Source organism: Antechinus flavipes, chromosome 6 (assembly GCF_016432865.1).
Source record: "Antechinus flavipes isolate AdamAnt ecotype Samford, QLD, Australia chromosome 6, AdamAnt_v2, whole genome shotgun sequence".
NCBI classification, from domain to species: domain Eukaryota; kingdom Metazoa; phylum Chordata; class Mammalia; order Dasyuromorphia; family Dasyuridae; genus Antechinus; species Antechinus flavipes.
Genome location: NC_067403.1, coordinates 155,908,985 through 155,927,151, shown reverse-complemented (window position 1 = coordinate 155,927,151; position 18,167 = coordinate 155,908,985). Strand labels below are relative to the sequence as shown.

General features: G+C 34.4%; 1 protein-coding gene across 1 annotated transcript in view; it reads left to right on the top strand.

Annotated features, from left to right (window-relative positions):
* PKD2 (polycystin 2, transient receptor potential cation channel) overlaps window positions 1–7,347 on the top strand; it is a 68,521-nt gene extending 61,174 nt beyond the window's left edge. Inside the window, exons 11-15 of the mRNA XM_051967728.1 lie at window positions 89–210; window positions 441–558; window positions 3,460–3,623; window positions 3,878–4,025; window positions 5,026–7,347. Of these exons, the coding sequence (XP_051823688.1) occupies window positions 89–210; window positions 441–558; window positions 3,460–3,623; window positions 3,878–4,025; window positions 5,026–5,262 (789 nt within the window). The 3' untranslated portion in view covers window positions 5,263–7,347. The remainder of the gene's footprint in view (window positions 1–88; window positions 211–440; window positions 559–3,459; window positions 3,624–3,877; window positions 4,026–5,025) is intronic.
* The last annotated feature ends 10,820 nt before the right edge of the window (window positions 7,348–18,167 follow it).

Below are 18,167 nucleotides of genomic sequence, written 5' to 3'. Positions count from 1 at the left end.
GCTTTACCCTCTTACTCTATGGAATCATGGAAGTGAAAGTGAATAAAAAGACAAATCAGGATGAAATCAATTATTTCTCACTTTTTAGGGCTGTCATAAAGCTATGATCAAACTGAAACTTAGAAAAAACACTGTGGATGACATCTCAGAGAGTCTGCAGCAAAGTGGTGGCAAGTTAAACTTTGATGAACTTCGCCAAGATCTGAAAGGGTAAGAATCCTGTGACCTAAGCTCCAGTAAATGCCAGAATTGATTTTTGTTTTATGGTAATCCTGGTGATGTCTAAATGCACATGTACTAAATCAGGGACAGTGTCTTACTAAAGTGATTACTATGGAAATATCTGGCTTCCTTTAAGTAATTCACTTCATCTTTTTTGTATCTTCCTTTTTCTAGACCACTGATCTCAATAAATTTACCTCTATTCTTTCTATTTTTAGGAAGGGCCACACAGATGCAGAGATTGAGGCAATATTCACAAAATACGATCAGGATGGTGACCAAGAATTGACTGAACATGAGCACCAGCAGATGAGAGATGACTTAGAAAAAGAGAGGGTATGTCTAGTTTGGGACACTGGATAACTTCCTAGAGCATTTCATTCTGATAGCATTTTTGCAGCGAATCTAAAAGTTCTGTGTATTTGACTCTAGAATATATGTTTTTTGTCTGTATATGCATTGTTGATTAATCTTTCTAATTCTGTTTCTTAAATTATGATTACCATTAGTATATATTACTTAAGCTTCCAATGACATTCATTGTGGTGTTTAAGTGACCCCAGGTTCTCACAAGCTGTGCAGCATAGCTCAACCCTTTGGCAGAACCTAATAAATTCAAAAGCCTTCAAATATAGGTTCACTGATAGTCTCAGTATCCTTTTGTCTGAAGAGCAGCCTGGCTAAATTTAGAAATGCTCACACAAGAAGATTTATATTGAGTGATGAATCCAGAGGTTATTTATATTGGGGAATAAGCTTATCTTTATTGGTGAAATCATAGAATTTTGTTTTCTCCCTTAATAATATGCAAATTTTTGAGAGCCTTTTTTTGTCTTTACATATTAATAACTAACATACTAGGAACATTGAAAGAAATGGAAGGAGAGAATTCAGGCACAGAAACAGACTTAATTTCACCAATATAGGGAACTCTACATCAAGAAAGTTTTCAAATGCAGAGCTGCACTTGCTCTATAATTACAGTCTTAATCAACTTGCCAAGAGTCACACACCCAGCCCGTAGGTGATAGATACCAGACAAGTCCTCCTATCTCTTAGCCTAGTCTCCTTTTTCTGTGTCATATGTACCTGGAATACAGCAGGTATTTAATAAGTGCTTATTGGATGAAATATGTTCTCTTAGTACCCATGAGTTGAGAAGCTTATTTAAATTGGTTGATTTGGAAAGCCTTCTTTTTCATTTAAAAGAAAAGTGTCTATAGACAAGCAAGTTCAGTAGTAGAAATTGTCATAAATAGCCATTACCCCTCACTTGATTTAGGGCATCTTCACCCTATAAGCCATATATAGCCATCACCCTATAAGTTTCTTCCCATTTTGTGACTAAATTCCTTGAGAAGGTTGTCTGTGATCAGCTTATTTTCTCTCACCTTCTTAATTCCCTGCAGTATAACTTCCAACCTAATCATTCAACTAAAACTGCTGTCTCCAAAGTTACCTATAAATGATCTCATCAGATCTTATGGCCTTTTCCTGCTCCTCATTTTTCTGACTTCTGTAGTCTATGACACATCCTGTCAACCCTTCTCCACAATATTCTCTTCTCTCTAGGTTTTTGTGACACTTCTTTCCCCTTGTTCTCCTTCCCCTCAGACCATTCTTTTACTCTTTTGATGAATCCTTATCTAGATCATGTCCACTTAACAACAGATATCCCCTAGGCTTTTCCTCTGAGCCCTCTTTTTTATTCCCTCCATACTATTTCACTTGGAGGTCACATCAACTGCCATAGGTTCAATTACCATTTCTTTGCAGATAAATCTCAGATTCATTTACTCAGCCCAGCCTTTCTTCTGAATTTCAGTATTGCATCTTCAACTGCTTATTGGAGATCTTGAATTATATGTCTCCTGGAACACCTTAATCCCAATATGGGGATTATTAAACTGAATAATTGAAACTGAATTTGAATTCAAATTTGAATTTGAATCTGAACTCATTATCTTTCCCTCAGAATACCCCTTCTTTCCTAACTTTGACATTACTATTGTACCATTTTTCTAGTCACCCTGGCTTGCAATCTAGATGTCTTCAAATCCTTGCTCTTTATAACTTCTTGGATCCAATCTCTTGCCAAATTTTGTTGATTTTCCTTTTCAAATGTCTGTCATATACAGTCTTTCTTTCTTGACACTAAAGTATCCCTGATGCAAGACCCTATCACTTCACCCCTAGGCTATTATGTATTATTGGAGGGGGCTATTATATATTAATTGCTGGTTGTTTTTCCTGCCACTCGTCTCATCACCCCAGTCCATATTCCATTCTGTTGTCAAAGTGATTTTCCTAAAGTGCAATGCATGTCTGACCATGTCACCATTATTAAATTGGGACTCCTTGGGGATTCAGGGATTGTTACCTTCTTTTATATCTCTTGTCCTAAGTATAGTGCCTGGCTTACCAATGGCACTAAATAAATGCTTAGATTAGATTGTGACTCCTTGAGGATTCAGGGACTATTGCCTTCCTTTGTATCTCTGGTCTAAATATAGTGCCTGGCTTATCATTGGCATTAAATAAATGCTTGTTGATTTGTTAGCTTTTTTTTTTAGCCTCCTTATTCTTTTTTTATTAAAGCTTTCATTTTCAAAACATATGCATTAATAATTTTTCAACATTGACCCTTGCAAAACTTTGTGTTCCAAATTTTCCTCCCTTTTCCCCCACCCCCTCTCCTAAATGGCAAGTAATCCAATACATGTTAAAAATGCTAAAAATATGTTCAATCTAATGTATGTATATATATTCATGCAATTATTTTTTAAAAATTTTTCTATTATTATAGCTTTTTATTTACAAGTTATATGTATGGGTAATTTTTAGGATTGACAATTGCCAAACCTTTTGTTCCAATTTTTCCCCTCCTTCCCCACATCCCCTCCCCCAGATGGCAGGTTAAACATTAAATATGTTAAAGTATAAGTTAAATACAATATAAGTATACATGTCCAAACAGTTATTTTTCATGCAATTATCTTGCTGTACAAAAAAATCAGATCAAAAAGGAAAAAATTAGAAAAAAACAAAAGACAAATAAACAACATCAAAAAGAGTGAAAATGCTATGTTGTGATCTTCATTCAGTTCCCACAGTCCTCTCTCTAGGTGCAGATGGCTCTCTTCATCACAAGATCATTGGAACTGGCCTGAATCATCTCATTGTTGAAGAAAGCCACGAGCCTCCTTATTCTTACCAGTGTTCTTGTCCATTCTGCAGGAGGATCTGGATCTGGATCATAGCTCTTTGCCCCGACCTATGAGCATTCGAAGCTTCCCACGAAACCTGGATGATTCTGAAGAGGATGATGATGAGGACAGTGGGCATAGCTCTCGAAGGAGGGGTAGCAGCTCTAGTGGAGTTTCTTATGAAGAATTTCAAGTGTAAGCATATTTTGTTTGGCTTAGTTTTTATTAATGAGAATCTTAATAGGATCATCCATTCTTGGACTCTCTCTAGCTGTAAATACTGCCTCCCATCACTACCCTGATTTCACAATTGAAATAACCATTTGAGAGGTCTGATAAAGCATTTCTTTCAGATTCCCTCTCCCTCACCCCTAGATTGACTAGCTAAATTTAGAGAAAATGTTGGAAGACAATGGCTGCACCTTCTCATAATCATTGGTTTCCTGCAGACTTGTTAGACGAGTAGACCGGATGGAACACTCCATTGGCAGTATTGTCTCCAAAATTGATGCTGTCATTGTAAAACTGGAAATCATGGAAAGGGCCAAACTGAAAAGACGAGAAGTATTAGGAAGACTTCTAGATGGAGTAGCAGAGGTAAGAGGTTCTGTGAGGTAACTGAAGTAGAATAAAAATTGTGACACTATCACATTTCTTCAATAACAATATCTGTAATATTGGTGCTGGTCATACCTAGTATAGTAGCATTATGGAAGCCAGGTGTTAATTCCAACAGTACCAAGGTAATATAAGAACAAAGCCAAAAGTGGATTTTTCATAGGCTCACAGTGAGAAGCATTTTTGACACACTATGACATCTGTCCCAGAGCATAGGTCTGTACTAGTGGATCATTTATTTCACTTAGGTCTGTTCTAGAGCTATAACTTATACTCCTACATCTAGTTATTATCTCACTAATAATATGCTGTTGGTAAAAGAGAGAACAGAATGAGTATATGAATGGACTAGCACAAATCCATCTTGCTATTAGAGTGGCAAACTGGCTGACTCAATGCACCTCGTTAATGACTAGAACCATCTTTGTATATGAAGAAGTTTGGTTTGAAAATTAACTATGGAAACCTCCCTCTCTTTTATAAAAATGTCACCTACTTTCTATTTGTTCAGTGGTGTAATAACAAATTTAATACAAAAGTGCCGTAAAACATTACTGTATTGATTGACTAATACATCTAATAATGAGCTCAGTTTTTTTCATATAAAAAATTAGAATTTATGTGATTTATTTTTAATCATTTGTTCTTTTGTCTTTCATAGTATCTTTTAAACATAATTAAATGTTTATAAATTATATTATAAATTGAATGTCTACAAATAAATTCATATTTCTGAATGTGAATTGTAGGCATAAATTTATGAGATCACAAATTTAGAGCTGGAAGAAATCTTAAAGGCTATGGAATTGAACACCCTCATTTTATAGATGTGTCATAAGATTGTTCTTAATCTTAATCCCACCCAGGTCCCCTAAGCTTCATTCACATTTTTCCCATGTTTCAGAAGGCATTCATCCTGCCTTATAATTTCTAGGTTCTGAATCCCCTATCATCACCTTTGTTTCTTCTTCACCCTTAGGATGAAAGGCTTGGTCGTGATAATGAAATCCACAGGGAGCAGATGGAGCGCCTAGTGCGGGAAGAATTGGAACGCTGGGAATCGGATGATGCAGCTTCTCAAATCAGTCAGCGGTTAGGCACTCCTGTGGGACCCAGTGGTCAGCCACGTCCAAGGAGTTCCCGCCCTTCATCCTCCCAGTCCACAGAAGGAGTAGAAGGTGGAGGAGGAAATGGAGGTGCCAGTATCCATGGATAGTCTGTGCCTTTCTAGAGAGAAACCAGCAAATCCTAAATTGCAGAAATCTATAAACTATTTATATTTCATGGCCACAGTCTGATGTTGGTGGTCCCTTTGACCATTTGTCCTTTTTTCCGCTGCACTTTAATTTATTGTATAAATTTTTTCTCATAGATAAAGGAAGGTATTTTTTCCTTTTCTCTTTGTTGAGTATAGAAGCAGCCAGGTCTTTTTTGTAGAATACTGAAAGCAGTATTGGATTGCTATTGCAAATCTTACTATATTGCATCAGTTGATGATAAATTAGCCTTTTACACATACCAACAGCAATAATGCTTTGAGAAAAAAAATAGAATTGTTTCCAAATCCCCCCCAAAAACAGTATTGTATCATCTTTGAAGAATGGTTGAGGGAATATAGCAGTATTAACTTCAGTTCAGACTTATCTGAATATTTCGTGTCACATCAAGCTTAGTTCTTAGCTTTACTTTTATTTTTTTTAAGTCTTTGTCTCAACAGGGTGACCAATATGAAACATACATGAAAGATAAGAAAGAAAGGGACTCTTAAACCAAAGGATTAATAGCCCTGCTTAGAATTTCTTTGCTTGATTAACACATTTAGCATTTATATTCACCATCCACTTAATGTATTGTTTATTAATCTGTGAATAGAACTAAGACCATAGTCTAGCTGTCACATGGACATTGATTTGAATTCATGGAGACAAAGATCCCACAGTGGTCTCTCTACCACAGAGTCATAAAATAAGATTAGAAAGGATGTGGAGCACTGGTTGTTCCCTAAATTAAATCAAACTAAATTTTTTAGTACACTTGGGTGAGAAAAAGAAAACGATCTTTACAGTTTTCAAACCAAGATATGGGGAAATCAGGACTAATTTACTAAATTCATGTACTAGGAAAATTCAAATTTTATAAGAATTACTTTATTAAATGTTAATATTAGTATAGCATATAACCAGAATGTACCAGTTTTTTGGAAAGGAAGTTTTGATATTGAAAGTTAGATTATTGTTGAAAGATTGGTTTATTTTGGATTTGTAGTTACCAAATTTTAGAACTTTATGTTTTGAAGAAGAGATGGTATATTTGAAGAAAAAAAATTCTGACAAGTGCCAGGCCTGGAGTTAGAAAGACTCAGCTCTCTGAATTCAAATCTGATCTCAGTCACTTAGTACCTATGACTTCATATCTATAACCCTGAGCAAGGCACTTTACCCTGCTTGCCTCCATTTCTTCAAGGAGAAGGAAGTGGCAAACCACTCCAAGTGTCTTTGTCAAAAAAATTTTGTGGAGTCACAGAGTCAGACATGACTAAAAATCACTAAGCAGCAAGAGGAGAGCAAAATATTTCAGGGCTTGATTATAACATCAAGAGTTGAAAGAAATAGATAGGTCAGGATTATTTGGGATTTTTGGAGTATGGAAATTGTTTATATAAATTACCATGTTGGTCATCCATTAATTGAAAACATAAGCAAATATGGTCCCTCAGATTAGTTTCTAGAGAAAATACGCCACATTCAAAATACTTCCTTAGTCTGACTTTTGCACATATTTTCATTCTAATGTTATACTTTCTTTCTGAATATGCTATATCACCACAAAAAAAACCTATTTACTAAAAAAGAAATCAATGCATTTGTATCACTATGGTGAGTGTGTGTGTGTGTGTGTGTGTGTGTGTGTGTGTGTAGAATAACATGTTACTTATGAACAAACTTCATCTTGAAGTGCAATAAATTTCATGGAATTTCCATGTATGTATGTTGACCATGTGCCAACAAGTAATCATGGCCAATAGTAAACTTTTATACTACTTTTATATTATGTTATTTTTATTTTAACTGTAAAAATTTGAAATAGCTGTCATTTTCTTCTATATTGCAATTGCCATCCTTTTCCTTGGTCTTTGAAGAATGTAATCTTGCCTCCATCTCCTTTCCTTTCCCACTCCTTCCCTCTATTGGTCTTAGTAAGAAATTCTTTATTTCAGGTTTTCTACAGCAGTCAAGAATTTTAATCATTTTCTAACTCTGAGCACTTTATTTCCTAATAAAGATCTGTATGTTATATATAACAGCACATGTATGAGTGGTTTTTATCAAAAGGAGAAAAAACTTGGTTTTTATTTAATCATAAGTCATAGGATATAGAATTTGAACTGTAAGCTTAGAAATGGACTTGTCCAACCTCTTTCATTTTACAGATGAGGACTTGAGATCCAAAGAGCTTAAATAAATAACTAAGATTAAAAACTTGGATCCTCCCACTTCCAAATTCTCATCTGAATGTTCTGCCATCTCTCTTTTCCATACCACAATACTACAAAAGAGAATACTTTTGGAGCAAATAATGTCCTTATGTTAATTATATACTGTTTCCAGTTATTAAAGTGACAAAATTCCTAAAGCATATTAAAATCCCTTCTCTCCTCTAAAATAACTGGCAAATAGATTCATAAGAACTTATAAACACCAACAAGAGCAGCAGATTTGAAATTGTGAACACCAACTGGCCCTTGTGTTTATTAAAGATTCCTTTTATAAAATATTTTATAGAGATAGTGGTTTGTTGAGGTTTTTAAAAATCAGTCATTTCTCAGTCCCACCCCACCTTGCCAAGAAAATTCTCTCATAAAAAAGTACAAATAAGCAAAACAACATTGATCGATTCCAGCAACATAGGCCTCATTCTACATTTCCCACACCTCTCTATTGATGAAGGGGGAGCATTTAGCTCTCTTCAAGAAGCTTGAGATTGTGTGGCAAATCAACTCAGAAGCCTACATCCTCATCTTCTCTGCTTCCTCAGCAGCATATCACCCACCTGTTAGAACCAATTAGTAGATTCTCATTCTGACCACTTCTGTCTGACAGATGGAGGGGTTTCCTCTGACCCTGTGTTTTTGTCCATAGGAAGCCAGTGGGCGGCTTAAATTCAGGCAGTCACACTGTAGGATCTAGCCATCCTAAGTACTTTTAAGTAGCTTTCAAACTTGTTTCTTTCTCATAATCTTGTCCTTAAAAGGGAAGAACAGTGAAATGTCAGAATTACTTTTTAACTCTTGCATTTTATACATCTGCTTCACTATCTTGGCTTTACTATTAATCTATAAAATGAAAAAGATAATGCCTTCTTTACATATATTACAGGGATATATATCCACAGTAATGAAATAATAGAACCACCAAAAAATAAAATGCATAATAAAGCAGGAAATTCTGTTCTGTGAAATGTCACAAAATGTGAATTAAGTCAATATCTCTGAGGTCATCCAACATAAAAATATCTAAATATGAATCCTCTTTATAACATGTCCACCAATCATTCAAATTTTACTTGGTGGCCTCTAATGTGAGGAAGCCCTTAGACAATTCTGATTAGAAGTTTAAGGTTATGGAAAGACTTCCATGAGCTGATGCAAAGGAAAATGTACTGGGAACAAAGTAATAGTAATATTGTAAGATGATCAACTGTGATCTTAGCATGATTTAGCTATTCTCAGCAATACAATGATCCAAAACAAATCTGAAGGATTTATGATGAAAAATGTTATCCATCCTCAGAGAAAACTGATGGTATCTAAACGTAGATTGAAGCACTTTTTTTTACTTTATTTTTCTTGAGGTGTTTTTTTTTTTTTGCTCTCTTTTATTTCACAACATGATTATGGAAATGTGCATGACTACACATGTATAATCTATATTGAATTGCTTGCATTCTTAGATAGAGGGATTGAGAGGAAGGAAGGGAAAGAATCTGAAACTCAAAATTTTAAAAACAAATGTTAAAAATTGTTTTTACATATAACTGGGGGAAAATAAAATACAAAATGAAATTTTAAAAGTTTAGGATTAACTTTCAGTAGATTGTAGTGAGATAGCAACTATATTTTGTACAAAACTCTTGACTCTGGAATCATATAAATGATTCATTACAAAGTTTCCCACAAACCTACTGTTCAGTACTCTACACTGTCCTCCCTTGAATCCCTACAACCCATATATCACCAACTATGTCCAGGTAAGTTTCATTCTTGGCTCATTCCCACCATTTGTCATTTTCATGCCTACATACGTGCAACTGAATGAAAATACAAAAAAGTACACTATCATTCTGACTGGATTCATTACACATTTGTGGCTCTTGTGGCTTGTTAGGCCATACCTGCCTCAGCAATTCATTACTACCTGTAAACATACCCATGTCTTCCCAATCCTGAAGGAACTCACGTGGTCCTCCCATCCCTAACTTCTGTGCTTTGTAGAGAAACTCCTGAAAAAGGCCATCTATTATAGGTGCCTCCATTGTCCTCTTGATTTCTTATACCTTGCAATCCAGCTTCCAATCCTCATTCTACCTGAACTGTTTTCCCCATAGTTACTAATGATCTTTTAATGGTCAAATCTAATGGCCTGTTCTCAATCCTCTGTTGCTCGCTGGCTCTTGTCTCTGTTGATCACTCTCTCCTCCTTGGTACTCTAGATTTTGGGACACTACTTCTCTGGTTCTTATCCCACTTATCTGACCACTCCTTCTCTCTCTTTTGCTGGATTTAGATCACATCCACTAATCGTAGATGTCCTGGGCTCTCTACACCCCCCAGATTGTTTTTTATTCTTCATTCTCAAAGACCAATGACATCAGGAAGGTAAGGTCTTAAATTATAAGTGAAGTGAAATAAGGTAGAGCTGTGCAAAGTCATCAGCCATGGTCTTTTACCAGAGTCTACCAGTGCTCAAGACATAGGTCAGGACAATCTGTGATGGCCTTGAATGCAGGGGAGACCTTGGCTTTTATAAGCTACATTCTTTCTTAGGTCTCAGTTTGTCTGAGATAACACCTATTCAATGATCAAAGGTTAGATAAAAACTGTAGCAAAAGAAGACCTTGTTTGCCTTCAAAAAAGTATCCTCCTTTATATCATTTCACTTGATCTCAGCTTGCACGGGCTTAATTACAATCTCTATGCTAATGATTCTCAAATTTATTTATTTTATCCTACATTCTCAATAATCTCCCATCTCCCATCTCTAACTGCCCATCAAACATCTCCAACTGAATGTACAATAGACATCTTAAACTCCACATATCCAAAACTGAACTCATCTTTCCCTCTAAACCCTCTTCTTCTCCTAGATGGCAATACCATTTTCCCAGTTCCTCAGGCTCAGAAACCTAAAAATCATTCTAGATTTCTCACTATCCCTCAACCCCATTATATCAAAGCTGTTGCCAAAACCTTGATTTCACTTTTGCAGTATTTCCTTCTAGGATCCATCCTCCATTCAGCCACCAAAAGGATTTTCTCAAAATGCAAGTCTGACCATATCATGATCTTACCCAAAAAACCCCAGTGACTTCCTATTACCTCTAGTATCAAATACAAAAATTCAACATTTTGAAAGGGCATTCAAAGCCCTTTCTAGCCTAGCCCCTAGCTGACTTTTTCAATCTTCCTTCTCCCTTGATATGTACTTTCTGGTCCAGTAAAACCAACTTCCTGACTATTCCATAAATAATACATTCCATCTCTTGGATTTAGGCATTTTTCTCTGCTTGTCCCCCATTCCTGGAATGCTTTCCCTTTTCTACTCCCAACAACCAACAACTTTAGCTTCCCTGAAGTACCAATTAAAATCCTTACTTTTACTAGAAGTCTTCCCCAACCCCTCTTAATTCTAATATTTTCCCTCTGTTAATTACTTCCTATTTATCCATTATATACCTTTCCCTATATATAATTGCTTACATGTTGTTTACCCCCATTAGATTGGGAGTTTCTAAGGACTGTCTTATGACACTTTTATTCTCAGAACTTAGCAAAGTGGCTAGCACAATGTAGATACTTAATATTTATTATTTAATTGATTAGTCCTAGTAGGGTGATTACTAAGTCTAGGCAGTTTTATAATTCTCATTGGGTAACAAGAATTACTTTCCCAAATTCCCAAATTTCCCATATTATATTCCAAAAAGATTGGACCATTTCACAATTCCATTAGTAATTGTTATAGCACATTCATATAAACACTGGAATTTTGATTTTTATTTATTGTTGCCAATTTAATAGGTATCAGAATGTCAGAATTGTTTAAATTTTCATTCAATTAGTAGTTTTTAATATTTTCATGACTTTTATGACATCTCTTTTGAGGGTTTCATGTTCATGCACTATTACCACTTATTGGAGAATGGTTCTTCCTCATATAACTAGTCCCTTTTGCATTTTAAATGTAAACTTTGTATGTTAACTTTTCATTAGAAATATGTGATGCAAAAACAGTTTTTTCTATTTATTTATTCTCTATTTTCTTGAGGCAACTATGTAGAGCAGTGGATAGAACACTGGGCATAGAGTCAGGAAAAGCTGAGAATAAATGCAGTCTCAGTAAGACATGTCACTTAATCTCTGCCTCATTCCTTAATTATAAATAGAAGCTATCACCTATAAATAGAACCTCCTAACATTGTTGTAAAATGAGAACTATGACAATTATATTAAACAGATCTCCATATTAATCATGTTATGGAAGAAAATCAGAACAAAAAGGAAAAATCAGGAGAAAGAAAAAGCAAACAAAAAAGTGAAAAAAAAAAACTTTGCTTTGCATTCAGTCTCCACATTTCTTTCTCTGAATGTGGATGGCATTTTCCATCACAAGTCTATTGTAACAGTCTTGAATCATTGTATTGCTGAGAAGAGCTAAATCTATCCTAGCTGATCATCACACAATCTTGTTGCTGTGTACAATGTTCTCCTGATTCTGCTCAGTTCACTTAGTATCAGTTCATCTAAGTCCTTCCAAGCTTTTCTGAAATCAGCCTGCTGGTCTTGTCTTATTGAACAATAATATTCCATTACATTCATATACCATAACTTGTTCAGTCATTCTCCAATTGATGAGCATCTCCTCAATTTCTAGTTCCTTGCCACCACAAAAAGCTATTACATATGTGCATCCCTACCCATAAAATCTCTTTGGGATACAGACCCAATAGTGACACTGGTAGATCAAAGGATATGCAGGTTTTTAGAGCCCTTAGCATAGCTCCAAATTGCTTTCCAGAATGGTTGGATCAGTTCACAACTCCACCAACAATGCATTAGTGTCCTAGTCAGTCAGTATTGTCTACAGTTATTTTAAATGGAATTTCTCTTTCTATCCCTTGCTGCTTTATATAGAAATGTCAGTGATTTATATGAGCTTATTTTATATCTTGAACTTTGCTCAAATTGTTAATTTTTTCAAATAGGTTTTTGGTTGTTTCTCTAGGATTCTCTAAAAATACCATATATCATATAAATATATATGTATACCACATCATCTGCAAAGAGTGAATTTTGTGTTCTTATTGCCTATTCTAATTCCATCTATTTTTTTCTCTTATTGCTAATTAACTATTGCTAATCAACATTTCTAGTACAATATTGAATAGTATTAGTCATCTCAGGTGATCCTATTGGGAATGCTTTTAGCTTATCCCTATTATATATGCTTGCTGATGGTATAAGATAGATAATACTTATCATTTTAAGGAAAATTGCATTTATTCCTATGCTCTCTAATGTTTTTAATAGGAAGGAGTGCTGTATTTTGTCAAATGCTTTTTCTGCATTGCTTGAGATAATCATATGATTTTAGTTTTGTTACTGGTATGGTCAATTATTCTGCTAATTTTCCTGAAATTGAATCAACTCTGCATTCCTGATATAAATCTCACCTGTTAATATTGTGTATTATCCTGGTGACAAATTTCTGTAATTTTTTTTGCTAATATTTAAACATTTTTGCATCAATATTCATTAGGGAAATTTAGCTATAATTTTCTTTCTCTGAGCACTATATTTGTGTCAAAAAAGCATCATATTATGCCAATATTTGGCAAGGTGCCTTCACTTATTTTTTCCAAATAGTTTATGTATTAATGAAATTAAATTGTTCTTTAAATGTTTGGTAGACTCCATCTGGCTGAAGATTTTGTTTTAGGGGATCATTGATGATTTGTTCAATTTTTTTTTCTAAAATGGGGTCAAGCATTTTATTATTTCTGCTGTTAATCTGGGAAAATTTATACTTTTGTAAATAGGCATCCTTTTTGCTTAGAATATCAGATTTATTGGCACATAGTTGGGCAAAAATAGCTCCTATTTATTTCTTTCATTTTCAATGGTGGTGAATTCACCCTTCATTGATACTGGTCATTTGGTTTTTCTTCTTTTTTCTAATCAAATTAACCAAAGGTTTAGTAATTTTGTTTCCCCTCCATAAAACCAATAAGTTTTACTTATTGAACTAGTTCAATAGTTTTATTTTTTTTTTACTTTTAATTTTATTAATCTGTCTTCTGATTCTCAGAATTCTATTTTGGTATTTAATTGGTGATTAAAAAAATTTTTTTTTCCAGCTTTTTTAGTTGCTTGCCCAAATCACCGATCTCTCTTTATTTTATTCATGTAAGCATTTAGAGACATAAAATTTCCCTTAAGAAGTTTTTTGGCTGCATCCCATAAATTTTTGTATATTGTCTCATTATTGTCATTTTCTTGGATGAAATTTCTGATGCTTTCCACAATTTGTTGACTAATTCTTTATTAGATTATTTAGTTTCCAATGAATGTTTCATCTTTTTCCAAGGCCCTTAAATCCACAAATTTTTATTATATTATGAGCTGAAAGGGATTCATTTAATATTTCTGCTTTTCTGCATTTGATTGTCATATTCCCTGATATATGGTCAATTTCTGTAGATGTCATATGCCACTGAGAAAGATATATTATTTTCTTTCCCCATTTGATTATTTTCAGAGGTCTGTCATATCTAACTTTTTAAAAATTCTTTTAACTTAATTTCTTTTTTGTTTATTTTATGGTTAGATTTATCTGTTTTTGAGAGAGGGAGGTTGAGATTCCCCCACTTGTATAGTTTTGCTATTTATTTTTTCCTGTAACTCACTTCTCCTCTAGGAATTTGGATGTTGTGCCACTTTATGAATATATGCTTAGCATTTATATTACTTCATCATTGATAGTCCCTTTTAGTAACATTTAGTAATCTTCTTTCATATCTCTTTTAACTAGTTTTCTTATTTTTCTTTTTCTTCGAGATTATCATTGCTACTCCTGGTTTGTTTTGTTTTTTTCACTTCAACTGAAATGTAATACATTCTGCTTTAGCCTTTTACTTTTATTTTGTGTGCATTTCTCTAGAGATATTCTTTCTCCTGGATCTATTTTCCAGCTCAGTTGTTTTTCCAAAGCGGTATTTTATGTTTTCTTCTATTTTTTTTTTATTCTTTTACTTATGTTTGACTGACTTTTGATGTCTCATAGAGTAATTGGCTTCCACTTGCCCAATTCTAATTTTTAATGAATTCTTTTCTCCTTTTTAGCTTCTTTATCTCCTTTTTCATTTAACCAACTCGACTTTTGGAGGAATTGTTTTCTTCAGTGGATTTCCCCCCCCAGTTAGCCAATTCTATTTTTAAGGAGTTGCTTCTTCAATTTTGAGGGGTTTTTCCCTAACTTATTGATTCTCTTTTCATAATTCTCCTGCATAACTTATTTCTTTTCCCCATTTTTTCCTGCATCTTCCTTGATTTTTAAAACACTTTTTGAACTTTTCCAACACAATTTTTTGAGTTTGAGACCAATCTATATTCCCCTTTGAGATATCACATGTATGTATTCTGCTAGTGATGTCTGCTTCTGAGTTTATGTTCTGATCTGAACTTCCCTGTCATTATAATATCTTTCTATGGTCAGAATTTTTTTTGGCTCATTTTTAAAACTCTACTTCTAGGCCAAGGGGATATTGTACCAAACTGATTTTGCTGGGAGACAGGGATCTTGTCACTGACTTTCTGCAGTGGGGTTAGAGGTGTGGCAGCTTGCCCACTATAAGGACTGGCCCAGACTAGTCGTGTCTGTTGTGCCAGTATTCTGGAATTCACAATTTGTCTTTTGCATTGGGGCTAAACTCTCACATGAGTCAAGATCAAGGGGTCTCAGTTACTGATCTGTGAAGTGGCTAAGAGCCTCCTGCTAGATTGTCTACACTGTGTCTGTGATGAGTTGAGTTGCCCTTTTCCTGAAGTCCTTCTATGTTATCTTAAGCTGGAAAATTGTTTCCCTCCATCTTTTTGTGGGTACTGTTACTCTAGAATCCATTAGAGGCTTGATTTAGCAATATTTCCAAGGGAGATGGGGAGAGCTCAAGCAACATCCTGGCTTCTCTTTGTTATCTTGGCTCTCCTCTTCCCTCCTCCATATTTAAAAAAAAATTAGATCATTTCCCCTTATCTCCTTCTTATCCCCTTTCTCTTATCTGTCAAATGCCTCCTGTCATTATTTTTTACCTTTACCTTGGTCTGACACAAAGAGGTGGCCCAACTCCTGCTTAAGCAAACCCTTCTACCTACAAAAGGAATGCCATTTCAATCTGTCACCTTCAATAAATTGCCCTCTCTGTCATCCTTTTTCTCTCACATCTTCAGCCTCTCCCTGTCTACTGCCTATTTTTCTGCTGCCCATAAACATGGCCATGTCACCCTAAAAAAAATCTTACTTGATTTTTCCATCCATGCTATCATTCTATATCACTTCTGCCTTTTGTGGCCAAATTTTCTGAGAAGGCTGTTTACAGTGGGTGCTTCCACTTCTTACTCTTTTTAATTTACTACAATCCAACTTCCAACATCATTATTCTATTGAAATCAATCTCCCCAAAGATAGCATTTATCTCCTAATTGCCAAAAATGGCAGACTTTTTCATGCTCTCACTGTTCTTGACCTCTTTGCAATTTTGACAAAAACACTGGTTTTTTTAAACTATTTTGACATTTTTTGCTTTAACACTGTTGTGTTTCTCTCTAGATTTATTTGCCACCACTCTCCACTGGTTCTCCTCTTACCTGACTGTTTCTCATCCAAGTCACACTCACAAAATCCATGTAAGTGTCCCACAAGGACCTGTTCTTTTCTATTCCCCTACAATAAACTTTATTTGGTGATCTTATCAGCTCTCATGGATTTATAGAATAGAATTCTATTGTTTTTGAATATTTGTCTGTTCCAAGAATCTCTCTCTCTTTACTCTCTTTACTCTTCAGCTAATATAAAATGGTTTTGGTGAATGCAATTTTATAATATAATCTGTATCATTTTCCCTTTTATCCATATTTCTTTTTTCAACATTTCCTTTGGTATCCAAATCTTTTGTTTTTGGATGTTACTCTTATTATATTAAGTTTTATAAAATATCCCTTGGAAATTTGATTAGTATAACATCAAAAGTGTAAGTTAATTTATTTTTATTATAGTAGAATGGTCTACATATTAGCATTGAATATTTCTTCAGCTATTTCAGCTGTTCTTTATTTCTTTAAGATGCTTATTTAAATTTTTAGTGTGCTTGGGAAAACTGATCCTCTACAGATTTTGGAATTGTTTAGAATGGGCTTTCTCTATTATTTTTTCTTGTATTATTATATAGATATACTTACCAAAAGTTTCTCTATTTTGTTTTTTTTTCATAAAACCAACTCTTAGTTTTATTTATTAATTCAATAGTTTTTTTTTTTTTACTTTCAATTTTATTAATCTCTCCTTTTATTTTTTAGAATTTCAAGTTTGGTATTTGGGGCTTTTTAATTTGCTCTTTTTCTAGCTTTTTTAGATGCAAACCTAATTCATTGACCTTCTCTTTATTTTATGCAAGCCTCTAGAGATATAAAATTTCCCCTTATTCCCGCTTTGCATCCCACAAATTTGGTATTTCGTCTCATTGTTGTTATTTGCTTAGGTGAAATTACTGTGTCTATGATTTGCTGTTTCACCCATTCATTCTTTAGGATGAGATTATTTAGTTTCCAATTACTTTTTGGTCCATTTTCCCCTGGCTTTTTATTGAATGTAACTTTTATTGCGTCATGATCTGAAAAGAATGCATTTACTATTTCTGCCTTTCTGTATTTGAATTTGAGGTCTTTATGTCCTAATATATGGTCAGTTTTTTTATAGGTTCCATGAACTGCCGAGAAAAAAAGTGTTTTTCTTTCTATTTCCATTAAGTTTTCTCCAAAGATCTATCATATCTAACTTTTCTAGTATTCTATTTACCTCTTTAACTTCTTTCTTATTTATTTTGTGGTTTGATTTATCTAATTCTGAATTCTCAAGATTGAGAGCTCCTACTATTATAGTTATGCTGTCTATTTCTTCTTGCAGCTCTCTTAACTTCTCCTTTAGGAATGTAGATGCTGTACCCCTTGGGGCATATATGTTTACTATTGATATTGCTTCATTATCTATGCTACCCTTTAGCAAAATATAGTTTTCTTCCTTCTCTCTTTTAATTAGTTCAATTTTTACTTTTGCTTGATCTGAGATCAGGATGGCTACCCCTGCTTTTTTGACTTTACCTGAAGCATAGTAGATTCTGCTCCAGTCTTTTACCTTTAATCTGTATGTATCATCCTGCTTCAAATGTGGAAACACATTACAGGAAACTGTAAACAACATATTGTAGGATTTTGACTTTTAATCCAATCTGCTATCTGCCTCTGCTTTATGGGAGAGTCCACCCCATTCACATTTACTGTTAAACTACTAATTCTGTATTTCCTGCCATTTTATTATCCCCAGATTATGCTTTTCTTTCCTTTCCCCCTTACTCCCCCCCAGTATTAAATTTATGAGCACCACTTGCTTCATGAAGCCTTCCCTCTTTAGAATCCCTCCCTCCCCCTTAAAGTCCCTCCCCCTTTCTTAAACCTTTCCCCTATTATTTCCATATTCCCTTCTATTTAGCCTACCCCTTCCCTTTTTGCTTTTCCCCTTCCAGTTTTCAATGATGGGGGAGACGTTTCTCTTTGAGACAAATCTATTGAGAGTT